The sequence below is a fragment of the Kluyveromyces marxianus genome, chromosome 5 (assembly GCF_001417885.1).
Source record: "Kluyveromyces marxianus DMKU3-1042 DNA, complete genome, chromosome 5".
NCBI lineage: Eukaryota > Fungi > Ascomycota > Saccharomycetes > Saccharomycetales > Saccharomycetaceae > Kluyveromyces > Kluyveromyces marxianus.
The window spans coordinates 1,103,658-1,127,946 of NC_036029.1; the positions used below are offsets into that span (position 1 = coordinate 1,103,658).

The following is a 24,289-nucleotide window of genomic DNA, read 5'->3' on the forward strand; positions in this document are numbered from 1 at the left end:
AAAATACCCTCCATAAACACCAGAGACACTTCAAGAAAAGGTGCTCAAGACTTAGCTTAGAAAAGCAAAAAATTGAAGTATGTAACTCCAAAACAACACGATCCCGGATCAGCCCTTGTATATTCCAATATCTAACCTCTTCGCTCTTTCAACTTAGTTATGCAAGACTCTTCAGGAAAATTTGGTCTTATTACATTATTGAGTTGAAAAAGAAAATAATGATCACGTGTTATAGCTTCACCATTATTTTTATGTTCGAGTAGTACAAACATTTGGTAGTTAACATATGTGCTGCAATAAGCGATGAGGTTGTTTCGAGACGAGAGAAATTCAGAGGTGTTTAAGAGGGATTCGAAGTTTTACTTGTGCGGAATCTAACGAAATAAAACAAACAAATCGTTAGGAGGAAACATTTGGAGGGATTTTCGGAGAGCAGCGTTGTAACAAGAGGAGTCGTAATCTTTTTGGCGGTTTTTAACATAATATATCAAACCATGACGGAGTTTACGGATGATCACCTTGATCCAGCCCTTCATGTGGCAGATGCTATCCAACAATTGGAACCACTGATACAAACTGAGTCCGATAATATGAAAACGAATACGAAAAAGAAGAAGAAGAAGAAAGAAGAATATAAGTCTGAAATGAGAGAAGCATATAAGAAGTGGTATTACGATGAGGCGTACGAATTCTTCAATCCTTATTCATCCAACCAGGACTTGCGTAAGTCATGCATACATAGGGATGGTAAGTGCAAATACCTGCAAAAGGATGATAGAAAACGGTCGGAAAGTCCGGGGACAATATATGACGGCGCCAGCGATTCTGATTTCGAAGCTGATGAATCGTCTGATGAAGAAAGAAGAAGCGGAGGGTATCTACAAAGACAAGGACTTGGTACCGTATGGACAGGAAAGGAAAAACAGATTTTCTTTCACCATCTAGCACGCCATTCGATACATACGCTGGATCATTGGGCTGAAGAGATACCAGGAAAGAGTAAATTTGAGATACTAACATATTACAAAGTTCTGCAGGATAACCTTGTGGAGTTGAAAAGACTACCAACCAAAAAAAAAGGCGGGGTTCTAGATTATGAAGAGTTTCCAATTGCGTATGAGGTTGGGGATTCTTGGATAGAATTGGAAGAAGAGTTGAGCCGAGATCTTCACGAAGAAGACGATACAAGTGTTATTCCAACACAAGATGAAACTGAAGATGAATCAAGTGTTATCAATTGGACCAATTGGTACAAAAGATGGGATACCTTCTATGGTAAACACCGTCTTTTGGAGTATTATCCGTGTAGTAGAAATCCAAACGTTTTCTCTCCTGAAGCTATGCAAGTTATGGAAATTCTTGTTAAGCGCTACACTGCCAAACTATTGAGCGAGACAATTATACCGGTTCTCGACAAGAAAAGTGTACCGCGCTCTCTATCGCAGTCTTCTAAGATCTTGAAAGAGTCACGTACAAAAAAATTGCGTAGCGTCTGCAAAATATACGAATCACCGGAAGAAGAACATGATAAAGACATCATAGAAATAAAAACGTCGAATGAAGAATTCCCACACATCGTGACAGAAAATGATGTTGTTAACGCACTTGTGAGAATGAGATTGTATAGCCATTCAAGGGGTAATGGGAACGATAAACTGTACCTAACATATCCGGAAAGTATCGTGGAAAGCATTCAAAAGTTTGACATAGAATTGGAAAAAGGTAAGATATTCAGAAATCGTAAAGTTCTTCGCCAGTTACGTGTATTGCTGTATCTTCAAAACAGCAAAGTCTACTCGAAACAGCTTACATACCCTAAAAGCACGGGCAAGGAAAATATTGATTGGGTGTCTGGCAATTCTGCAGCCACTTATGACACTACTTCCACGAGAAAACGCCTAAAACATGATAGAGATCTTGCTGATACTCCTGAATACAAGAAACAAAAGATATTGGATATAACTATAGACAACAATGATATACTACGATCTGCCAAATATACACACACGTTACTAACATGGTTGCAGCTAACAAAGAATAGCGTTAAGAAAGGGAAGTCAGATACTGACAACAGTGCGAAGCTCAAAGAAAGAATACACGTGACCTGGTAAGCTTCCTAAACATGAATATTTACCCGCACACTCCGCTGTCACCTTCCTATAGAGCCAAAAAAAAAAGATCTAAAATCATAACAACGGCAATCGGAGTTGGTTTTCCGAGTGTGCGGGTAATAATATCATATACTCTGTGTTTTTGCTGAAATGGGCCATCGGAACTGGGTTCCCGTCTGCTAACACAAAATGTTATCAGTACTGTCGCCCTAATTGTTCGCGCATAGAAATGCATCGATAAAAGTCCTCAACACGTTACTAACTAGCGTACTAAAATGACAGATGAGCCGATATACAGATGGACCCCAAGGGTAGGTTATTTTTTTTGTCCAAGCGTATGGATTTTCGGCCTCATTGCCTTCGCATGATAACTCATTATTGCCTTATAGCGCGCATCGCAGTCACTTTGCATGACTTACTCCAACGTTAATGATAGAGAAAATTAGCATATATAAAGGGTTATATCTTCCAGTACTCTGACCATCAGAATTCTCAGATCAAGTTTAGCTCTGACTTTTCCTTCTATCTACCCATCTCATCTAATCTCATCAAAGCCATCGCATACCTTTTAACCTGCTTGATTATAGATAGGATCATATCTGTTGCTGGAGTATATTGTACTGTTACCCGAACATCACACCAGGTAAAGAGAGGTTAGCTATAAACGTTGATAATAGTAGTTGATACACCACAAGAAGAGAATAAAATAAGCACATATGCTATCTGGGGTTTCTAGGATTGCTATTAGATCTGGAACCAGACGTGTCCCAATGGGATTAACTCATAGGTTTGTCTCGCACACTAGTGCTAATAAGAGCACTGTTGTACCACCTAGTGGAATTCACAATCCGGGCGTGATTCACGCAGAGCAACAGCATGTTCCTGCTCCTGATGATTACTTGCGCAATCTTTCGAAAAATGAACTCTTTTCCCTTGGAATGATTGGTATGTGTACCATTAACAAGCCTATTTTGGATTTGGTTATCAAACTGTTCCCCTATGTGCCCTTATTCTTAGTGAAAATATTTGTTTCACCACTATACTGTGGTGGTGATACTCCAAAGGAAGTTATCGATACTGGGAAGCGGTTACAAAAAAGAGGTATCAACAACATGATGCTCTCTTTGACAATCGAAGATGCAGAAGGGATTAAGAATATTGATATCAATTACATCGTAGAAGAAACCATTAAATCAGTGCACTCTATTTTGAAACCTGTGATGCTTGAACAGCTAGAATCTGGCAAGGATGTTAATTCGATACCACCTGGTTATATCGCTTTGAAACCATCTGCGTTGGTTGCAAACCCAGCCGAAGTTTTATTGAATTTCAATAAGCCTGAATGGAAGACCCAACGTGACGAATTGATTAATAATTGCTCGAGAATTACAAAAGAAGTTTTCAACTTGAACCAGGAATTATTGGCTAAATACCCAGACAGAAAGTCTCCATTTTTTGTTTCAACTATTGATGCCGAGAAATACGACTTACAAAAGAATGGTGTGTATGAATTGCAAAGGATTTTGTTCTCCAAGTTTAACCCCGCCTCCTCTCCTATTGTTTCCTGTATTGGAACGTGGCAGTTGTATCTTGCTGACTCTGCGGCAGATTTGGCCAAAGATTATGAGAGGGCCAAGAAAGAAGGATATAAGTTGGGTTTGAAGTTGGTTCGTGGTGCTTACATTCATTCTGAGCCAGACCGTTCTGTTATTTACGCTACTAAGGAAGAAACTGATGCCAATTATAACAAGGTACTCACCACCGCTGTGAATGACTTACTTGCCAACGGTGAAAAATCCTACTACGGTCACTTAGTTGTCGCATCCCATAATTACGAATCTCAAATGTTGGCTACAAAGTTACTGGCAGGCCAGAAACAATCCGTGGGCAAGCTAAATGTGACATTGGCTCAACTCTTAGGTATGGCTGACAATATCACTCATGATTTAATCACTAATCATAAGGTCGAAAACATTATCAAGTACGTTCCTTGGGGTCCTCCATTGGAAACTAAAGATTATCTATTGAGAAGATTACAAGAGAATGGTGATGCCGTGAGAGCTGACAATGGTTTACCTCTTGTAAAAGCAGTTCTAAAAACGGCATTACGTATGTGAAAGAATTCAATATCTAATGAACATGTCCTTTCTCATATGTTTGCAAAACGTTAACATTTCCACCTTTCCTATATAATGAGTATATGTATTAATTGACCTTTATACACTAATGATATAAAATTTTCAATAAGCACAAGCAACAAGCATCAGAAATAGCAAATCCAGAGCATTTTCTCTGGTGAATATTCCCAGAAGACCGTATATATGTTTTCCTTAAGCACTATAGAGCTTTTTTCAATAAGTAAAAAAAAAAAAAAAAAATGGTGGTTGTACAGAGAAACCATAATAATGACTATGAAGAATTTTAAACTATGCATCCAAATGTTTGCATATTAAGGAAATTATACATCCAATTACCACCAAAAAGTAATCAAGAGTCCCACCGTGCTCAAATACTACTCTAAATGAAATTTGTTGCCCTAATATCTGGTGGTAAAGACTCGACCTATAATATTTTACACTGTCAAAAGAACGGACATGAATTGGTAGCGTTTGCAAACCTACATCCAGAGAATGAGGAAGAGCAAGAGTTGGACAGCTTCATGTTTCAGACTGTGGGGCATGATTTAGTGAACTGGTATCCTAAATGTAGCTCAATTCCACTCTATAAACAAGCTATTCAGAGGAACAGTTCAAAAAACGTTGCATTAAACTACTCCAAGACTAAAGAAGATGAGATAGAAGATTTATATGTGCTCTTAGACAGAGTAAAAAAAGATATTCCAGATCTAGAGGCTGTGAGTGTTGGTGCGATTCTATCATCATACCAAAGGACTCGTGTGGAAAATGTGTGTTCCAGGTTGGGACTCACTGCGCTTAGTTATTTATGGCAGCGTGACCAACGTGAACTTATGGAAGAAATATGCTCCATGTCGAAAGATATAAGTAAGCAGGGATCAGAAGCTGCACAAGAATTTGGAAAACTTGATGCTAGAATAATTAAAGTAGCTGCAGTTGGTTTGAACCAAAGCCACCTAGGTAAATCTTTGCCAGAACTATTACCCACCATGATTAAATTAAACTCTATGTATGAAGTCCATATATGTGGAGAAGGTGGTGAATTCGAAACAATGGTTTTAGATGCTCCATTTTTCAAGAATGGCCATTTAGAATTGAGGTCAATTGAAGATGTTACAGATGATAAAAACGATGGAGTTTTCAACGCTTCCTTCAATGTCGAGTTTGTTCCACATGAATTACCTGCGTGGCATTTACAAGAGCAGCTTGATAAACTTTTAACTCCAGAAGTTCTCAGTGAGAAATGGCAGGAAGTTTATTCGAGAATGGAGTCAGAAAATCTAGAGGATCTCAATACTTCTGAACTGGAACCGTCTTGGTCAAACCCTAATTCTTTCCCCATTTCAATAAACGAAGTCGGAAAATTATTGTACATTTCCAATATAGCTTCTTCCAACACGGATAGCCTGAAAGCTAACTGTTTGGAAGTGTTTTCACAATTGGATTCAATTTTAAAGTCTAGATCTATATTTCCTTCCCAGATTCTTTCCTCCTCGCTATTGCTTTCAGACATGAGTAACTTCCAAGAGGTTAACTCCTACTACAATGACTTTTTTGACGTTGAGAAGAATGGACCTCTTCCACCAGCTAGAGCATGTGTTGAAACTTCATTGTTAAATCATCCTTTACAGCTTTCAGTAATTGTAGATTTATCTTCTAGATGTTTACCAGTAGACGGTGGAATCATACTCAATACTTCAAAAGATGGTCTTCACGTTCAAGGAAGATCATATTGGTGTCCAAATAATATTGGACCTTATTCTCAGGCCACCTGGAACAATTCTGACAGAAACCAAGTAACATATATTAGTGGCCAAATAGGATTAGAACCTGCATCCATGGAACTTTGGAAAGGCAATGATGGCGGGTCAAAGGTTCCTGAAATTGTCTTGTCGTTGAGAAATTATTTTACCCTCTCGGAAACAATAAACAGTAATACCCCAGTCAGCATGGTATGTTATATTAGTGACTCTACATCTCTTCAAATTGTCACAAAGGCTTGGTCACTACTTACTGAAACTCTTCCCAATGAATCTGAGCACTGGTTTGATCAGGATCCAATTGAGCAAAACATATTGATTATAGTCAAAGTTAGCAAACTTCCAAAAGGTGCTATATGCGAATGGGGTGGTATCAACTGCCAACAATTAGTAATTGAAGATGATTACGATGAAGATGATCTTGCTGCGCAGATCCACAAGAATTTGACACTCAAGAGTCAAACAGAATTACAGTTACCACTAGATGCTACTGACATCACTATTTCCGAAAATGGAGTTAATAGGCATTTCATCACAACATTCCTAGATACTGATGACGAGTTAGTTAAAACACTTTCAGAATGTAAAGATGCTCAGATTACGCTGTATTATACGCCAAACCGCACAGTCCCAGAGTATACTCATGTAGAATACATTCCAGTGTCCCAAGTCTATGATCATACTTCAGCCGTTAGAACTTATGGTCTAATCATTAAATACTGAATTGTAATATTTACTTACGATATAAGCATAGATGAACATTATTATAGACTCTATATTGCTCCCAACTCTTACTGATAACTTTGTCATTTTTTGGTTAGATTACTGAAGGTTTTCTTCAATTGAAAATACTTTAACATTATTATTATGTACAGAAAAGCCAACTTAGCAAAGCGTATATCATGGAAAAGTGAAGTATAAATATTATCCGAAGCATGAATACTTAGATGGTACTGAATATAAACTCACTGTATCATCTGAAGATAAAATTGGTATGGATGCTTCGAACGAGCTAAATGCGCTAGATAAACTTCTCAAGCAGGAAGAAACAATAGTTCACACAAAACATCATCTTTCTCTAAGATATACTCTTGAGAATAGTATAGAGGAAGAATATAAGAGAGATAAATGCTTTGAAAAACAGCTCTCCAAGAACATTCTACTCCAAATTCCGGATAGCTATCTTGAAAAAGCTGTTCCCGACCCCCAAATAGCATCCAGAGCACATCTATTCTACGAAAACCACAACCAAGGGGATTTACTGACAGGTGGAAGCAGCTGCCTTGACGTCCTAAGACATAAAAGTACTATTGAAAATGCTATATATGACCACACAAACATGCGTATCGGAAATCCGCTGGAAAACTCAAACCATCTTGAAAACCCTTCACATCATTCTTCAGAAAACCACACATCTCTTCCTAAGCATACACTAGATTTCACTCCATCATCCGCAAGCGAAAAATCTAAACAAGAATCTATTATAACAGACGAGAAAATGAGAAATGTAATGGATAATACTGCTCTAGTTAAATCTTTACTAGATTCATTTAAAAACCCATCAATTCCAGAATCTCAATCGTTAGGACCTCCCCCTAACGCACCAGTAGTTGCAAGCAGATATGAAGGAGATAAGAATTCAATGCAGCAAAATCATCAAAGCAGAGAACAAGACGAAATCAATAATAATGGAAATACCGATCTCTTAAATAAGATGGAAAATTTCTCCAACGTTATGCAAGATTTGTTGAGTTCCATGAAACCTTACCTAGAACAACAGAAAAATGCAATAGACAGTCCCAACATGTCTTCATCAAGCTCTAACGCAAAAATCATATTACCTACTGAGCGACAGTATATACCCAATAATTCATCAAGCGGCCAATCTCAGAAACAGTTTCCAAAACTTAAAAAACAGCGTTCTCAATCTCAAACGAGGCAGCAGCCGAAGAGTTCAAGATATCAGAATACAAATGAATTGTATCAGGAAAGTTATAATGCTAATAAAAAAAATAATAATGGTAAAACTCATATCCAAAACGTCGCTTCTGCTGTATCAAATAGAGGTCATAAGCGTGTAATTGAATCAAATGAAAGAGGGAAGCCTAAAGCGCTAAAACGAATGCAGAAGATCGCAAAGGAGCATAATCTATAAGAAAAAATATACATGGTATATACTTTTGAGGAATAACTAAAGCAAAGACTGACCATTAAAACTTATTTTCTCTTTAAAAATCTCGAAAATTTGCCATGTTTCTTCGTAACGTCTTTTGGCTCCTGTTGAACATTGTTTCTTTGCGGGTTCTGGGGTTTTTGGACAGTGTGAACATGAGTAGGAGCTGGTGCTGAAAGATTATTTCTGAGTAAAAACTCTGGTGGCTCTTCGCGAACTGGTGCGTCATCTCGAAGCCTTAACAATTCTCGGGGTTTTGTTAAGTCTTCGACATTGGACATAAATTGGAGTGGTGTCAAAACAGAATCACTACCCACATAAACATCTTTATTGAATGATCTACTTTGCTCACAACAAGCTCTGATTTCAGAAAATGTTATACCACCAATAACATAATAAAAGAAACGTTGTCTGTTTCCTTTTGGGTGGTTAGTTGATTTTGCCCAAGCAGCTTTATGTCTTGGATTTCTTAACGATGATGGAGTAGCCATTTTTGTTTTTAATGAATTTGCTACATCAGCATCTAACAATTCAATTGGTTTGTCTTTTACATAAGGGAACTGTTCTTCTTTCAACAGTAATGGATTTGTTATAACTTTAGAAAGAATATTCCCAGCACTTGGGACAAATCTGGATGTTTGATAGATTGTTGAATCATTAACTATAGTTTCATGTGTCCATTCTTTCTGAAAGGGTTTATCTTTTGGCTTTTCTTTCATAAGCTTGAAGCCTAAATAGTTAAAGTTTTTGAAAAGTTGCATAAAATGATTGAACCAGTTATTAGTTTTATCAACACCGATGAAAGAAAGCAACTTAACAAAGTCTAACTCGATTAACCCACCCCTGTAAAGTGCATATTCCGCTATATAGCGAACCTTGTCGGTAACTGATGGCTTCGGGTCAGCTAAATTTTCAATTAGTTTATCACTGATATGTTTACATTTTTCTCCATCAAAGTCAGTACCATATCCAGCTAGTATCTGCTCAATATCTGCATGTTCAGCTAAGTTATTATTTTTTGAAACTTCAAAACACTCATCTAGAAGAGTTCTGTGTAATGCAATCAGTCTTCTTTCTTCATCAAAGTCTTTTAGATGTGCAACGACATTTAATAAATCGGATGTATCCTTTACATTAGCCCTATCCACTAGTAATGGATTTTTTGCAATTAACTCATTAACCTTAGATGTTAAGTATTCACTAGCATCCGCTATGTGTAAATGTTTTAATGAAGTCCAATCTGGATCGACTAAATCTGAAAGTTTGGACGTTTTTGGTTCCATAACTCCTGTCTCATTTTCAACCTCATAAGAGTAAATGTCTGTGAGTCTATTTATATTTTTGGAAACATCATATGCCATTGCTTGGTAAGTGAATTCGTGAAGTAGCGGGCTAAATAGATCCAAGGTTCTGTCTGTAATTAACATGATAGCTCTCGGACGATTATTTGGAGGAGGAAATTCTTCATGATCTCTCGCGTAATCATCTAGTTCTTGTTGAAATTGCATAGCTATTCTTTTAGCAAGTAGGGTAGCTTCATTCAATGCATATTCCTCCGCAGTTGGTTCCGAATACCGAATAATAGGATATTCGCCAGTTATAATACACAAATTCAACAAACTCTGTACTGTTCTGTGTATATTTAGATCAACCAAGCCTCGGCATGAAGGATTAAAGAACACTTGTAAAGGCTTATCAATTCCAACAGTTTCGAAATACTGGTTTTCTTTGGGTATAAAAGAACAATTTACAACCTTCAAATCCGCAACATTACTGGTGATATATCTACGGCTTTTAAAGTGGTTCACTGCATCTGGTAAAAAGTCGGAAAGGAATCTAATATGAGCTCTCTTATACTTCAAGTTGTTATGAGCAAAATCTGCATCCATGCAGTTGATATTGAACTTGCTTGCCCTTAACAAATATATGGCTGCTACCGAAGATTGTCCTTTACGCTTCGGCGAATCAATCCTATCTACTGCAGTAACATAATTGAGTAATTCACTTCTTTCTGCAAATAGGGAATCCAATAACCTATCTGCTTCATCGTCAATCACAAGGAATTTAATGTTGTGTTCAGTTCTAACTTGCTGTAAGACGTCAATGACGAAATCCTTTTGCAATTCAATCAAATTTGACATTGCCCACCAAATTCGCACAATAGAAAGATTGTTGCACAACTAATTAATCGTTTGATCCATAAAAGAAGCGTAGTTTAAATACACCACGCTGTTGCAAACTTTCCATTACAATCTTGTGTTGTATTAAATACTTTCTATCGCACCTTTCGCCTGATTTAACAACCTCAGAAGGTTTCGAAACTTCTATGGACCATTAAAGGGAAAACAAAAACAAAGTCACGTGTTTATTAAAATTAGTTCTACTTAAGCAATTGATGTGGCATCCGTTGTCATACATATCAATTTCCCTACTAGGAACATCGTTGGTAAATTATGTTTGCTTAAGCAAGACATTTATTTGATTATAATATGTCGGCACTTTACGTACCAACAAGGGCCATATATAGATTTGCTAAAAAATGTATTAAAGCGAAACTGCGTTATGGATCATGCATGCTCACTTTCTGAGAAATTAAATGAAGGCGCCAGCGTATGCCAATGACCAAGTCTTACTCTGGCCACCATCCAGATAAGCTGGTTGGAAATTTTGGTCGTTAAAGAAATCGTATGAGGTTTGTGGATCTTTTAATGCAACGTTTAGCATTATAATACCTTTCCAACCATCGTTGACATCGTTGACAATTGGAGTTAGTACTTCGTCCCATTCTTCCTGCACAAACTGAGGGCTTCTAACAAAAGAAGAAGCCGGTGTAATCGGAATAGCATGTATCATCTGGATATATTCCAAGTTATTTCCAAAATAAGTAGTGTGATCGATCTTGTTCTCAAATAGAATGCCACTAACTTTGTTCGGGATAAATTGTTTTGGTTGTGTAGTGTTGCTATCAAGATATAAGAAATAGTGATTTACAGAGGTACGTTGAACACCCAGCATCAAGTTTCCTATATTTTCTAAATGCTTATTTCCACTTACTATACCCCATAGTTTAATGGCATAGGAAGCGTTGATATCTTCTGAAGTAGATTCTTGGTCCTTTCCATCCCCGCTTTCGAACAAGCCTTTTGCCCAGGAATGTCCATTGAACCAATCGAAGGATCTGAAAACTGGGAAATATGGGTCTGATGAAGAAGGATTGGCGTAATCTCTTAGTAGTGTTTCAACCCAGGCCTTGTTTTCATCGAACCATGTTCCAGTACCAATTTCTTTATCGATCTTGGCCACAATTGCAGCAGCTATGACATGGTATGAGTAGTGGAAATGGTGGTCGTTATAAAATGAGTTACCAAAATCTTGAGCGCTATCTCCAGAAGAAATAAGACCATACCACGTTTGGTCATATCTTAGGGGTAATATTTGCTTATTAGCAGTGAATGTAGCCAAAGCTGATTTTATCTTTGGAAGGATTATTTGAACAAGATTTGAATCCTTCAAAATATACTGGCACACGTAAAGTATCCAGGAATACTTTGCCAAGGCTTTACCAGAGAAATACATTGAATCAAGGTTACTCTCACTAATAACGTCACCAGTGACATCATTATGTGCGGCAGCAGAAATTGAGTTTAAAGTTGCAGCCGAATAATGGGGTTCTGTTTTATTGGGTATTGTGGTAAAGGGATCAAATTGTAAATCCAAAGGTACAATAACTTTCATAGCTAATTGATCAGTTAGATAACCCTTTGCCTGGCCCTTAGTTGTGGTATCTAAAGTTGAAACCATATATTTTCCATTCATTACAGTTGTGTCAAAATTCTCGTAATGATGTGGCAGAGCATAGACTAAAGGTGTTCCACTTTCTGATTCACCCTTCGTGTCATATTTTATTCTGTAATAACCATCTGAACCAGAAACGGAACCTTCTAATATAGCAGAGTCAGCATAACAACCAGCTGCGTGTCCTAATTCGGGATTTGAATCAGCAGTTACTTGTAGAATACATCCATTGACACGCTTGTCACCTACAATAGTATTACCATCTACAAGTGTCATATTTAATGATTGCCCTGGCAAAATGGTCATGTATAATACCCATTTAACATTATTCTCAAGTAATATGCTATATTTATCAATATTTGCTCTAGGCGAAGCATCACGAGAAATACTCTTAAAGCCTACACCCGAGTAAAGTTTAGGAACTAAATTGTAGTATATTGCTGTAACAAAACCCATTCCCTGGGTTAATGGGAAAACAATGTATTCGGTATCAGATTTCTTCAGCTGAACATGAATAGAGAGATGTGTTATGTTAGAAAATCCTAGAGATATGTCTGCTTCAGAATTAAAGTCGGTAGAGGAATATATTAATGACTTAATACCATTTGGACCAAAAAAGAACTGGGGTGGAGTTTTCGTAGTATCGAACACTCTTTGGGATGCTTTAACATGATTGACAGCAAATCCAGGAAAACTGTCAGTTGAATACCATACACAATATGGGTGGGTCCATACCGGATTTGTTCCACTCCCTAATAAGATATTTCCATAAAATTTATTAGTCTCTGTTGGTTTTCCAGAATTCTGAATTCCAGGAGGGAGGGGCACCTCATGATTAACTCTGAAGAAAATATCAGAGGGTGGATCCGTTGATATTGCACTATCAAATATATTGCTTGAACTGGCACTTGTTCCAGTAGTTGTATTGCTATCAGAAATGCTAACAGATTGAAGGGTATTGCTGACACCATCAATTAAGCGAGTATTTTTTGGTCTTCTAGGCGGTAAAGGTGGAGGAGGGGGTTCACGCATGATGGTTGAATAAGCTGCATTATGAGAGCGTCTTGGTGGTAATGGTGGTGGTGAGCCAGTCAGTGGGTCATACTCTGAATATGGCGGAGGACTTATGTCCTCAGAATTTCTAGATGGCCTCGGTCCTGGGATAGGTAATGGTGGCCTTTCATATGACATAATATGCAAAATATTCTTTAGTTACTATATCACTTAGGCGCAATTGTTAGATATGGGACAACCTTGTCAGGTGGGGTGTAACTGCTTTTAATTGGAAAAGGGGAAGATCTGAGTTAAACTATGGTTCTCTTAAAGCTCTTGATCCATTGAGTTTTATTATTCAATGTTTATATATGAACTGAATAAGTAATTGAGACAACAGTTGAATGAAAACCCCCATTAATCATGAAAACCTCTTTATCCCTTGTCAATATTTTTAAAATGACATGAGGCTTTGAAAGTCTTACGTAGTGTTTTAAGTATCTAACATTTTTTGAATTTCGCATGGGTTTAATTAAAGAAATCAATTTCCGATGGACAAAACTGAGATGAGATGGGGTGCAGCTACAATTATTAGACAAAAATAGCCTTGAGTTCATGTAACGTTCGGTTTATTGTTTTATAGAGCCAATAGCGTCGTTAAGAATCAAATAAAAAATGGATGTATTAGACTCCAAGCTGGTGTCGCTACTTCGTCAAGAACTTAGAATCATTTTATTGATATACCATAGAAATAAGAATCAGCATGGAGCGACTATCTGGTGGAAACAGTTGAATATGTTGAAACGTAATGTTTCGCAGGTTGTGGTAATATTAGAAAGAATAGTTTACAAGAATATCAAAAATACTAAAGAGCTGATACAACTTCACTATTTATTGCATAGATTCTTGAAGCTTCAGGTAAAAAAAATGTACTATGACTTTAATGGAATTATAGCACTAGGTCAGTTTGTAACTCTTGGTGTGGTGCTTATTGGAAATCTTTCAAGAGTTTTCAACGTATATTTTCAAGTTTACCATGCATTAAGTGATGATTTCGAACGACTAGGCGTTCGAGTCAGAAACAAGAATCAAAATCAAAATGAACGTCTCATAAAAGAGACTCTTGAGGAGGAATTAGGTGAGGAAATTGGTGAAGAGATATTGAATGCAACTGATCTGAGCACTCTACCTAATGATTTACCTTCAAAGACTGGTGTTGAAGTGAAAAAACTCCCGGTTGTCAGTAAGAAAGAAAAGAAGTCTAGTAAGAAGAAGATTAAAAAACGTTCTAAAAAGTCTGTTATCGACGATCTATTTGGGTAATCATAATTTGACTTAATTGTATCATTAAACAGTAGGAAAAATTGATGCGTCTTTATGTACATTGAGATACATATATGTTATTATTATAATGTTTAATTTGGAATATAATCTTACATGGTTATGGGTTCAAAGATTTTCTAGCCCAAGTAGGTAGTACGAATGCGGCGGAATGGATTTTGTTATTATAGTATCTCATATTAGCTTGTTCACTTTCGGTTGGAACGCGGGAAGGTTGCACTATATTTGTGTTTGGATTTTTGCAACAAGCAATAAGACCTAACTGACCAGATGTATATGTAGGAAGCATTGTGTAGCAGTACTCTGATACAGGAAACACAGATCTGGCAGTTTCCAAAAGAGTCTTCAAATAGTTCAAATTCAACCAAACGTTTTCTGATGCCTGTGCGATAACAATACCATCATCATTCAATGCCTTATATAACAGTTCAAAGTATTCTTTTTGGAAAAATGCTTCTGCGGGGCCCTCAGGATCAGAGGAGTCCGTGATAATGACATCATATTTGGCTCCTGATGCGGCAACATCTCTAAGGAATTTAAACCCATCGCAGAGTTTGACATTTACCTTAGGATTGTTGAAAGAACAAGCCATATTTGGTAAGTACTTCTTGGATAATTCGATCACTGTTGGATCAATTTCTACCAAAGTGGCATCAGTGACACATGAGTGTTTAACAACCTCTCTAAGCACACCACCATCACCACCCCCGATAACAAGGATTTTCTTTGGAGATTTATGTGCGTATAATGGAATATGAGAGATCATTTCCTGATATGCAAATTCATCACGTTCACTCACCTGGATAATTCCATCCAACACTAAAACGTTGCCATAATCTGTTGATTTGAATACCAAAACATCTTGAAATTCAGTTTTCTCATGATAGAGCACTTTTTCCACTCTCAATGTAAACGCTTGTCCAGGAAAATACTTGTCACTGACTTCTCTAAACCACCCATCTTTAATGCAAGGATGTTCTATCATTTTGAACCGCGGAAAAGCTTAAATTAAGAGTATAATTGCTTCAAAGCTTCCAATTTCAATTTGAGTCTTTCAATATGGACTCTCTTTCAATTGCTACATGAGTTTATATACAGCACAACTAACATTTTTTATGTGAATCGAATAGTTGTGTGAAGATTCGGTGCTTGATTAGAGATGTTCACCAGTTCTTTTTTTTTTTTTTTTTTTTTTTGAACTGATAAAGAAATCCTGTAAGCGGTTAAGCGATGTAATAGAACATAGAGTGATACAAAACAAGCGAGTCCCTTGAGGTGCTTGAGTAATGTCAATTAAAATCTTACCAATTATTTGATTACCTTAACATTTCAAAATGATGAAATATATCTACTTCGAGGAAACATGAACCTTAAATCTTGTTGCATTTTCGAAACTTGGTTAGTAGAAAGTATAATTTTTCAGTATTTTGGCACATACTAAAAAATTTTCCAGCTCATCGCATCGCATCGCATAGCATAGAACACAATAAGAGAGAAACATATAAGAAGTATAAAGTTTTGGCGTTTTTAGACTACTCAAGCTATACAAGGAATTAGAATTTGAAAATAATGCTACATCCTTTGCAGTCTGTTCTTTTGAACTCAGATGCTTCCTTATTATTCTGTGTAATTAAGAATGAAATCAAAGCATTTAAACGGACCAACGAAGGTTATGTGCTATGTGGCGAGTGGATAGACGACCTAGATAAGACACCTTTGATTAAAGAAAAGGTTTTGAAGGAACAAGTTAGACAACTGTCAGAAAATGCCTCCAAGAAATTGAAGACGAATGAAGGAGAATCCGTTACGCAACAACATGTTGTTGCCGTTACGCAGCCAAAAAAGGAAGCCAAGGTACCCAAGCCGGGTCCAGGAGCGCCACCAATATATCACTATATCAGGAACTTGGGCCTATCCAGAAATGAAAAATTGTTGATTGGATGCACTGATTCAGACAAGGCAGCCGTCATATTCAAAATCGATTTAGAAGATGACAAGAATATCTTAAAGTTAATCAAACGTCAACCTTACCCAAAGAGGCCAAATGCTATAACTACCTCTATGGATGACTCAGACCTTATCCTAGCGGATAAATTTGGAGATATTTACTCTATGCCAATTGCGGAGGAAGTACTAAGCTCTATAAATGATGAAAAAGCACCTATTCTAGGCCATGTTTCTATGCTTACAGATGTAAACATGGTGAAGGATTCCGAAGGGAAACAATACATAATTACTGCAGACAGAGATGAGCATATCAGAATCTCTCATTATCCACAAAGTTATATTGTCGATAAATGGTTATTTGGTCATGAAGAGTTTGTGTCCTCCATTTGCATACCAACGTGGAATGATAGGCTACTCTTCAGTGCTGGTGGTGACCATTTTGTTTTCTCGTGGGACTGGAAGTCAGGTAAGTTATTACACAAGTTTGATTACTCGGAGCTCATCAAGAATTACTTGACAAATGACCATTTGGCACCAGAAAGATTCCAAAACGAAAAAGGAGATGTTATCGAATACAGTGTACTAAAAATTGTGAGCATAAAAGATGTACCATTAATTGTATTCCTAGTTGAAGCTACCAAGGTCCTCTTCGTACTGAAGGTGGATACTGAAACTGGTGTACTTTCTTTGCATCAATCTTTGGAATTCGAAAATAACATTATAAGTATCACAAGTGCTCCTGATTCCAAGACATTGGGTGTCTCACTAGATAACAGAGATAATCAGGATGCAGACATTATCAAACTACTTTTCTTGGAGAACGAAACATTTGTTGAACAGAAAAATGTTAATAAAAACTTATCTGATTCAATCAAACTGGCATTAGAATCAGACAAGATAGCTAATGTAGAAAGGGAAGACGTTTACCCGTTATACCACAATGCCTCGTTAAGAAAGCACGGAGAGCATTTCTCATAGAACTTTGGATCTCAGAGGGCATCAGATAAGAACATAGGTTGCGTCTTACATAACTATGTACATAACATTTATATTATAGTCTGAACCACTACTTAAAGCTCTAATATTTCTGTTTCCGGGTAATAATAGAAGAGATGAGGTTTTGTTTACAAAACATGAAAGTAAGGAAGAAGTTAGTGATTACATGAGCGGGAGTAGATTATAGGCATTCAACTCGCAATCCCTGTGCCGCAGGTGTCTTTTTTCCTTAACCATACCCCTGCTTGAGATTGTTTTGAATACCTTTGAATTTCTTTGAAACAAATCTACAATTAATAAGATGGATATCACTCTAAAACGCTCCTCTTCTAGAGTTACAAGTACTGCTGATTCGGTGAAAGATACTCAGACTTCAGAAAACCTTCAACAGTTAATCCAAAAATCGCTTGCGCTACAAAACGAAATACAGCAATTGTTCAGTGAATACGAGGCTAATAATAAAGACATAAGGGATGATGTTGATGACTTCTGTGAAATATATGAAAGTTCTATAGGCAATTTAACAGTAGGATGATTTTTTGGCTCTGAGATCTTTCTAATTAAGAATACATCAATATATATAGATATGTTTGTGTGTTCTTTTTGAATTACGAACAGTATCTACCTCAAGGATGCAAACTGGATCTTCGTCCTCTCTAGATTTGAGTTAACGATAGGTTCTGTCTCCTTAATAATTCTTTGCATCCTAGGAACGTCGTTTTGGAAGCAGTTTTGAAGACATGCGATAATAATAGTCTTGGTATCCTCAACCAACAAACCTTTTAAAACCTTTTCTAAGAAAAGTAAGTCTACTGTTACTTGAAGAAGACCATCGGAGGAAATATTCCCAATATAAGGCTTGAATGCTTCAAACAAGTATTTGGCAATAAATACTTGTGTTTCTTTCAAAATCCTTTCAATCAATTGCGGACCTATTCTGAAACACTCGCTGTGTATACCAATCAATATCATCAACGTCTCAATGATGTAGTCACTAACTCTGAAAGAGTTGGAAGTATATGTAGACCACGTAATATCATGAAACTTGTCCTCTAGTTTGTCTCTCAATGAAAACTTCAAATCTGACAAGTAATTACCGAAGATGGAAGACTCCATCTTAGCTAAAAGATTGTAAAGCTCCAATTTTTTGGTGGACAAGTTCATTTCAAATGCTTCATCGAAATGTTGTAATACTTTGGGGAAAGTTTGAGACTTTATATGTTTTAAGTTATTCAATGTTAACACGGTGTGCGAGTTTCTTGGATTATCTTTATCTTTAGCAGCATTTTTCAAAACAGATTCTAAGACAGATTCCATGGAAACAACTTGTTGAATTTCAATTCCTGTTAGTAATTGTTTTGATGGATAGCCCACAACTGATATACCTTTAATAACAGGTAATTTTTCATAAGAGAATAATATATCTCTAAGGGTTTGGATGCTATACTGTTGTAGAGATCTCGCCATTTCCGGAAACAATGTGATACTATAACGATCATCCTCTAGTGATTCATAGACTTCCCAATCTTCTAAAGTGTATAACATTGAAAGATCTCTTAGCCTGGTTGACGAGATCGCAGAAACGCAACGATCTGTAATAAACACATTCAATTTTCTCAAACTTTCAATTGAATCAGAATCTATAGCAAGTTGTGCCAATTCTGTAGTAAACCTGAATACAGGATCTACAATTTTCGGTAAATATCTCAAACAACTTAAACAGTTTGACCGTGGTGGAATGAACCCATACAAAGAAGGAGATCCTGGGTCATTGCCGCTGTTGTTATTGGTAACTTTCACATTTGATTTCGTTTGTGTTGACCGGAAGAAAGATGTCAATACATTTGAAACAGATTTAATAAACGATGCACCTTGTTGTTTTAGTAAATTGACTTCGTCATCAGATAAATTCAACATGGCGGCTCCATCCTCCAATAACTCGTCATTGGACTCTATGATTCTATTTTGCCTACGTTCATTTATCAACATCGTTTGGTATGTGTTGTCTAAGAACCTTTCTACATGCTCCCAAAACTCAACAAATGAAGTTGATATGGTGTTCAATTCTGTCATGAACTTTAGGATTAATAACCACGTTTCTACGACAGCCGGGACATCTGTCAGACCCCTTTGGACCATTAAAGTATGGTTTGCCGAGGAGTCATCGGCCTTCGAAGACCTTTCTTCAGAGTATATATTCATGGAAAGGTAAAATTGGAGATCAATTTCGTTGCCAGAACTGTTTTGAAGTAAATTATCCGACGATTGCGCTATGCTCTCCATCATTTGATCTGCTGTTCTTTTTAATTGATCCTGGAAATTACTCATTCTGGTATCTATCCACATGATAATTGGGTTTTCGGTGACCTTGAGATCAATTAATTTTGAAAGAAGAGGCAAAAATACTTCTTGGGAGTCACTAGAGCCGATAGCAGGTGGCATTAATAGTTTGGCCCAACTGTATTTCCTATACCTATCCATGATAAGCTCAACTTCATTCCATATCTTTTCAATAACAGAATTATCGCTTCCTATTTGTAATTCGCCTGAATTTCTCGCTGATAGGTTTTTGTACGTGGATTTAGCGCGTTCATACTCGAACATAAGATTTGTGTAATCCTTATTCACCAAAAGATTTTTTAAAAGCTTTGGCAAGTCAAAGAAATACCTGTTATCATTGACAAATTGTATGGCCCATTGGAACTTCTGCACCTTCTCGTTATTGTTCAATAAAGGCTGGAGTTTTAAAGATGTTTGTTTCATAGTCTCATTCAAGTTATCATTGAGCTTTTGCACGGAAAGTTCGTCTTCGTCATAGTTCTGAGAATTCTCAGCATTTGTGCTATTCATAAGTGTTCCAAATCTGCTATAAATGTTGTCTAAGTTTGACTTCGACCTCACGTATTTCGCAAAGTTGGTCTGGATGAGTTGTTTTAATTCATGTGATTGCTCCTGTAATGATCTATCCAATGTGTCTAGAGACCTAGTCAATTGCTCAAACGTATCCTGCGCATGAACCTTTTTCAAATACAACTTTGGTTTGAAATTCTTACTCGTAATCAAGTACTCGTAACTTTGCTTAGACGATGGGTCGATCTTCAACCGTCTTAACAACTCCATGGCAGGAATTGATGGATTTAGGGGATCTTTTACATCTTCCTTTTCCAAAGTAGTACCAGATCCTTTAGTCCGGTTGAACTCATGTTCTTGCTGTAGCAAATCGTTCAACACTGCATACGATGTTTCAAGATTATCTTCTTCCCATTGTCCGTCTTCCAATTGATACACTAACGTAGAATCTTCCTTCCAAGAAGTGACTGGTTCCAAGGACTTTAAGTGGTAAAATTGAAGCAACTGCTCCTCAGAAACATCGAACGTTCCGTTCATATCGGCCGTGAGCGCTTATGACCTGAGGTTGATTGATTATTTTACCTTTTTTTATTGTTTTCACTTGTGAACAACTGTCAAAGGTTCTTTTAATTTTATATACTTTATATTTATATATTATATTATAGTATATTGGAAAAAGTATGCGTTCACCATCCATGAGAAGACATAGCCGGCCCACAGTCCTTAAGAACTCCCATATTGCAATGTTAATGTTACATATTTTGTATAATACGAATTACCTATTTCTGATATAGTCTCTAAGCAGAACTCAGCGTCTCTTCGGACCGCGAATAGGTGGAGGTGGTTTTGATACAGCACTCTTCTTGAATAAAGGAGCATGTTTTAGCATATCCGGTACCACCACAAACTTTATATTTGATCCTCGAATGAATACATCATCCATACGTGTCATTTTTCCGTTCGTTTGTGTGTATATAACGTCTCGCAACTGACAGTTCATGTTGTCTTCGTTCTCTACTAGCTTTCCTCTGTACATATCGCCATTGTTAAGTTCCAGAGTGACCTCATGGCCTTGGCTCTCGTTTAAGAGTTTGATTGGGATCGCAGACATTGTATTTTAAACCTGTTTGCTGAATATCTGGTCCTCGGGATCACTTGTAGCTCGATAAGCAGTACATAGCATACTAAACTTTTGGTATGGAACCTGATTCTTGAAATGTTTTGGCATTTTAAATATTTTGATATGATATATAGAAAATAAAGGATGAGAGCCCTAAACCGTCACTTTCCGTAACTACAAACGTTAGGGAAAAGAGTATGGCTGTTGTGAACAGGAAGGCATTGGGACTATACTAGAGCTGACAGTACATCTTTACGTGTGACATGAATGGTGGAAAATACAGGAACGACGAGATGTCTTGTCAAGTGGAGCATGTCTCGCTAAAATTCATCAAAGAAGTGCGGCAAAATCTATGCTGTTTGCAGGTAGAGAATAACACGATGTTTATAGCCCTCAAGACAGGGTATTTGTTTATCATTGACCTAGATGATCCGGCTACTGTACATTCATTCATGGTACCAATGCTTGTAAACAATCAAGAAAAGTTACTACAAATATGGGTGAACAAACAGGCCAGTTTGGTATTGTTCAAGACGAACTTTGCTAAGTATTATGTGGGCCATGTGGATGGGATTGTAAATAGTTCGAGTAAGAGTGGGAAAATTAGTACATTGAAAAAGCTCAACAAGAAAAGTTGTGATATTCGGACCGTAGACTGGGGGTTTAGTGAAACGAGACTGTTAATAGGAACGAAGGAAGGGAAAGGATATCATATTAACTTGGAACCATGTGTTGCAAACGCAAGTAGTGACGCCCAACTCACAAAGGTATATAATGCCGTGGATAATATCGACGGAATTATGTTCAATAAGGAATACGGTGCATTGCTTGTGGCAGGATCTCAGATAATGTTCTGGGATAAGGCACAGGTTGCAGACAGCGATCCAATTCATGTGTTTTCTTCTGTAAAACCCACTGCTAGTGAGCAATATGAACAAAGTGATAAGGAACTGGGCTCGAGATTTTATGTATCGGGTAGCGTCTTTGCATGGGTAACTCAATCCGGAATCGTGCTTGGAGACATGAGAGACAAAAAGCCGTTACTGAGTGCGAAGGTTCTATTGTACATGGAACTACCAGCATCAACGCATAGGGTCAAAGATGTGAAACTAACCAATTACCATATTATTTTGTTAAGAGGATCAGAGCTTATCGTGGTGAACCAATTGACTATGAAAATTGTATTCCAGGAATCAATATTCAATTCGAACGATGTTGAAAAACTACACTCGTTAGCTGTCGACTATAGTCAATCGCCTCCAACTATATGGTGCCACTCCAGCTCCAATGTATATGAACTTGTGATGAAAGATGAAAACAAATCGGTTGTGAAACTGCTTTGTGATAATGGACGTTTCCAAGAAGCTTTATCGCTTAATGATATTCCTGTGGCAGAAAAGGATTATATACATGGGCTATACGGAGATTTCTTTTATGAGAAAAAAGACTGGGTAAATGCTGCACAGCAGTATAGTCAAATAAGGTTATCTAACAGCTGTGGTTTAACAGCATTGAAGTTCATGAAGGATGCGTCGCAAGCCGAATCTCTTCAAAAATTGTTGCAAATAAATTTAGAGAACACAAAGGACGTGTATCAGGTTAAACAAGTTATTCTATCGTCTTGGATTGTGCATAATTATATGAACCAATTAAACAACATTGACGAAAAGATTAGTCGAGATCCTTCAAATGAAAAGTTGGCCAACGTTAAACGTGTTCTTGTTAAAGATTTTGAGGACTTCGCAAGAACAAATTTTAATAAGTTCGACAGAGAAACCATATACCAAATCATTTCAAGACAAAACCGAAAGAAGGAGCTACTATTTTTTGCCACTCTAGCGGAAGATTACGAATATGTTTTATCCTACTGGATCAAACTGAAGAATTGGTACGAATCATTGAAGTTGCTTTCGTTACTACAAGACCCAGATTTAATTTACAAGTATTCGAGTATATTATTGATCAGCTCACCAGATACAACTATTAACACGTGGATGCAAATTTCATCCCTCGATCCAGTTCCATTGATCCCAGCTATCTTATCCTATTTCACAAACTATCAAAAGAAAAAGGCAGAAGGGGTTCGTTCTAATAGTCAAAATCACGGCGCAAATTATTTGAAATGGTGTATTCGGGATCAACACAATTCAACACCGATTATACATAATACTTTCATATACATGATGGTAGTGGATAAATCAAATGATAAGGAACAAGAAACTATCCAATTTTTGACAGGTTATAGTAAAAATTACTTTGACAAAGACTTCATTCTAAGATTAAGTTTACGCTATGAAAGATACGCGGTAGCCATATGTATATATTCGGAACTATCGCTATTCGAAGACGCAGTAAAGTTGGCTTTGTCGCATGATATGTTGGCTGCTGCAAAGGGAGTGGCCAGTATGGTTGAAGATAAGGAATTGAAAAAGGCATTGTGGTTGGACATAGCAGCAGTCGTGATTAAACAAGATCAGGATATCAAAAGCACACTAACGATGCTAATTCAAGAATCCGAAAATATTCTTTCTATAAAAGAATTGTTGCCATTATTTGACGAGTTCGTCACTATAGCAAATCTAAAGGAAGAATTGGTCCGCAGCCTCGAAAAACACAGTATGCAGGTTACAAAATTGTCTCAAAACATTCGTGACTCGCTAAAAATCAAAAATGAAATTAAAAACGATATTTTACTCTTCAAAGACCGGTACGAAGCCTTAGAGCCAGGTGTTTCGTGCTCGTATTGTTCCAAACCTTTACAGACAAGGAAATTCTTTGTGTATCCTTGTGGGCATTCTATCAACACTGATTGTATTATAAAAATCATCATGTCATCTAATCAATTCACTTTAAAAGTAAAGATTCAGAACATGCAGAAACAACTTTCTCGTGATAAAAACTCAGTAAAGCCCGAGGAGCTGGATGAGCTTCTTTCCGCTCAATGTCCACTCTGCAGCGAAATTACATTAAATAGTATAGATGAACCGTGGGACCTAGACCAAAACGCTGCTGCCAAGTGGAAGTTATAGAATGGTTTGGTTTACATATCACATCGAGATTGAAACTGA

General features: G+C 37.1%; 13 protein-coding genes across 13 annotated transcripts; 8 read left to right on the top strand and 5 right to left on the bottom strand.

The window, feature by feature from the left end:
• Positions 1–494: 494 nt before the first annotated feature.
• On the top strand, positions 495–2,111 carry RRN5 (Rrn5p; the record flags this gene model as incomplete). The annotated part of the gene is made up of 1 exon (XM_022820514.1): positions 495–2,111. One exon carries the CDS (start codon positions 495–497, stop codon positions 2,109–2,111), a length of 1,617 nt encoding a protein of 538 aa, XP_022676970.1.
• A 716-nt stretch (positions 2,112–2,827) lies between these two features.
• Positions 2,828–4,228, top strand: PUT1 (proline dehydrogenase; the record flags this gene model as incomplete). The annotated part of the gene is made up of 1 exon (XM_022820515.1): positions 2,828–4,228. One exon carries the CDS (start codon positions 2,828–2,830, stop codon positions 4,226–4,228), a length of 1,401 nt encoding a protein of 466 aa, XP_022676971.1.
• Positions 4,229–4,632: 404 nt separating this feature from the next.
• Positions 4,633–6,729, top strand: DPH6 (diphthine--ammonia ligase; the record flags this gene model as incomplete). Its single annotated transcript, XM_022820516.1, has 1 exon — positions 4,633–6,729. The coding sequence occupies one exon, from the start codon at positions 4,633–4,635 to the stop codon at positions 6,727–6,729; it is 2,097 nt and encodes a 698-aa protein (XP_022676972.1).
• Positions 6,730–7,000: 271 nt separating this feature from the next.
• On the top strand, positions 7,001–8,161 carry KLMA_50515 (uncharacterized protein; the record flags this gene model as incomplete). The annotated part of the gene is made up of 1 exon (XM_022820517.1): positions 7,001–8,161. The coding sequence occupies one exon, from the start codon at positions 7,001–7,003 to the stop codon at positions 8,159–8,161; it is 1,161 nt and encodes a 386-aa protein (XP_022676973.1).
• Positions 8,162–8,223: 62 nt separating this feature from the next.
• SEC1 (Sec1p) lies at positions 8,224–10,320 on the bottom strand (the record flags this gene model as incomplete). The annotated part of the gene is made up of 1 exon (XM_022820519.1): positions 8,224–10,320. One exon carries the CDS (start codon positions 10,318–10,320, stop codon positions 8,224–8,226), a length of 2,097 nt encoding a protein of 698 aa, XP_022676974.1.
• A 451-nt stretch (positions 10,321–10,771) lies between these two features.
• ACF2 (endo-1,3(4)-beta-glucanase) lies at positions 10,772–13,165 on the bottom strand (the record flags this gene model as incomplete). The annotated part of the gene is made up of 1 exon (XM_022820520.1): positions 10,772–13,165. The coding sequence occupies one exon, from the start codon at positions 13,163–13,165 to the stop codon at positions 10,772–10,774; it is 2,394 nt and encodes a 797-aa protein (XP_022676975.1).
• A 477-nt stretch (positions 13,166–13,642) lies between these two features.
• On the top strand, positions 13,643–14,290 carry RMP1 (Rmp1p; the record flags this gene model as incomplete). Its single annotated transcript, XM_022820521.1, has 1 exon — positions 13,643–14,290. The coding sequence occupies one exon, from the start codon at positions 13,643–13,645 to the stop codon at positions 14,288–14,290; it is 648 nt and encodes a 215-aa protein (XP_022676976.1).
• A 118-nt stretch (positions 14,291–14,408) lies between these two features.
• On the bottom strand, positions 14,409–15,293 carry SPE4 (spermine synthase; the record flags this gene model as incomplete). The annotated part of the gene is made up of 1 exon (XM_022820522.1): positions 14,409–15,293. One exon carries the CDS (start codon positions 15,291–15,293, stop codon positions 14,409–14,411), a length of 885 nt encoding a protein of 294 aa, XP_022676977.1.
• A 584-nt stretch (positions 15,294–15,877) lies between these two features.
• TRM82 (Trm82p) lies at positions 15,878–17,233 on the top strand (the record flags this gene model as incomplete). Its single annotated transcript, XM_022820523.1, has 1 exon — positions 15,878–17,233. One exon carries the CDS (start codon positions 15,878–15,880, stop codon positions 17,231–17,233), a length of 1,356 nt encoding a protein of 451 aa, XP_022676978.1.
• Positions 17,234–17,552: 319 nt separating this feature from the next.
• Positions 17,553–17,786, top strand: KLMA_50521 (uncharacterized protein; the record flags this gene model as incomplete). Its single annotated transcript, XM_022820524.1, has 1 exon — positions 17,553–17,786. One exon carries the CDS (start codon positions 17,553–17,555, stop codon positions 17,784–17,786), a length of 234 nt encoding a protein of 77 aa, XP_022676979.1.
• Positions 17,787–17,872: 86 nt separating this feature from the next.
• On the bottom strand, positions 17,873–20,638 carry SEC5 (exocyst subunit SEC5; the record flags this gene model as incomplete). The annotated part of the gene is made up of 1 exon (XM_022820525.1): positions 17,873–20,638. One exon carries the CDS (start codon positions 20,636–20,638, stop codon positions 17,873–17,875), a length of 2,766 nt encoding a protein of 921 aa, XP_022676980.1.
• A 271-nt stretch (positions 20,639–20,909) lies between these two features.
• SMD3 (mRNA splicing protein SMD3) lies at positions 20,910–21,212 on the bottom strand (the record flags this gene model as incomplete). Its single annotated transcript, XM_022820526.1, has 1 exon — positions 20,910–21,212. One exon carries the CDS (start codon positions 21,210–21,212, stop codon positions 20,910–20,912), a length of 303 nt encoding a protein of 100 aa, XP_022676981.1.
• A 272-nt stretch (positions 21,213–21,484) lies between these two features.
• PEP3 (tethering complex subunit PEP3) lies at positions 21,485–24,250 on the top strand (the record flags this gene model as incomplete). The annotated part of the gene is made up of 1 exon (XM_022820527.1): positions 21,485–24,250. The coding sequence occupies one exon, from the start codon at positions 21,485–21,487 to the stop codon at positions 24,248–24,250; it is 2,766 nt and encodes a 921-aa protein (XP_022676982.1).
• Between the last annotated feature and the right edge of the window lie 39 nt (positions 24,251–24,289).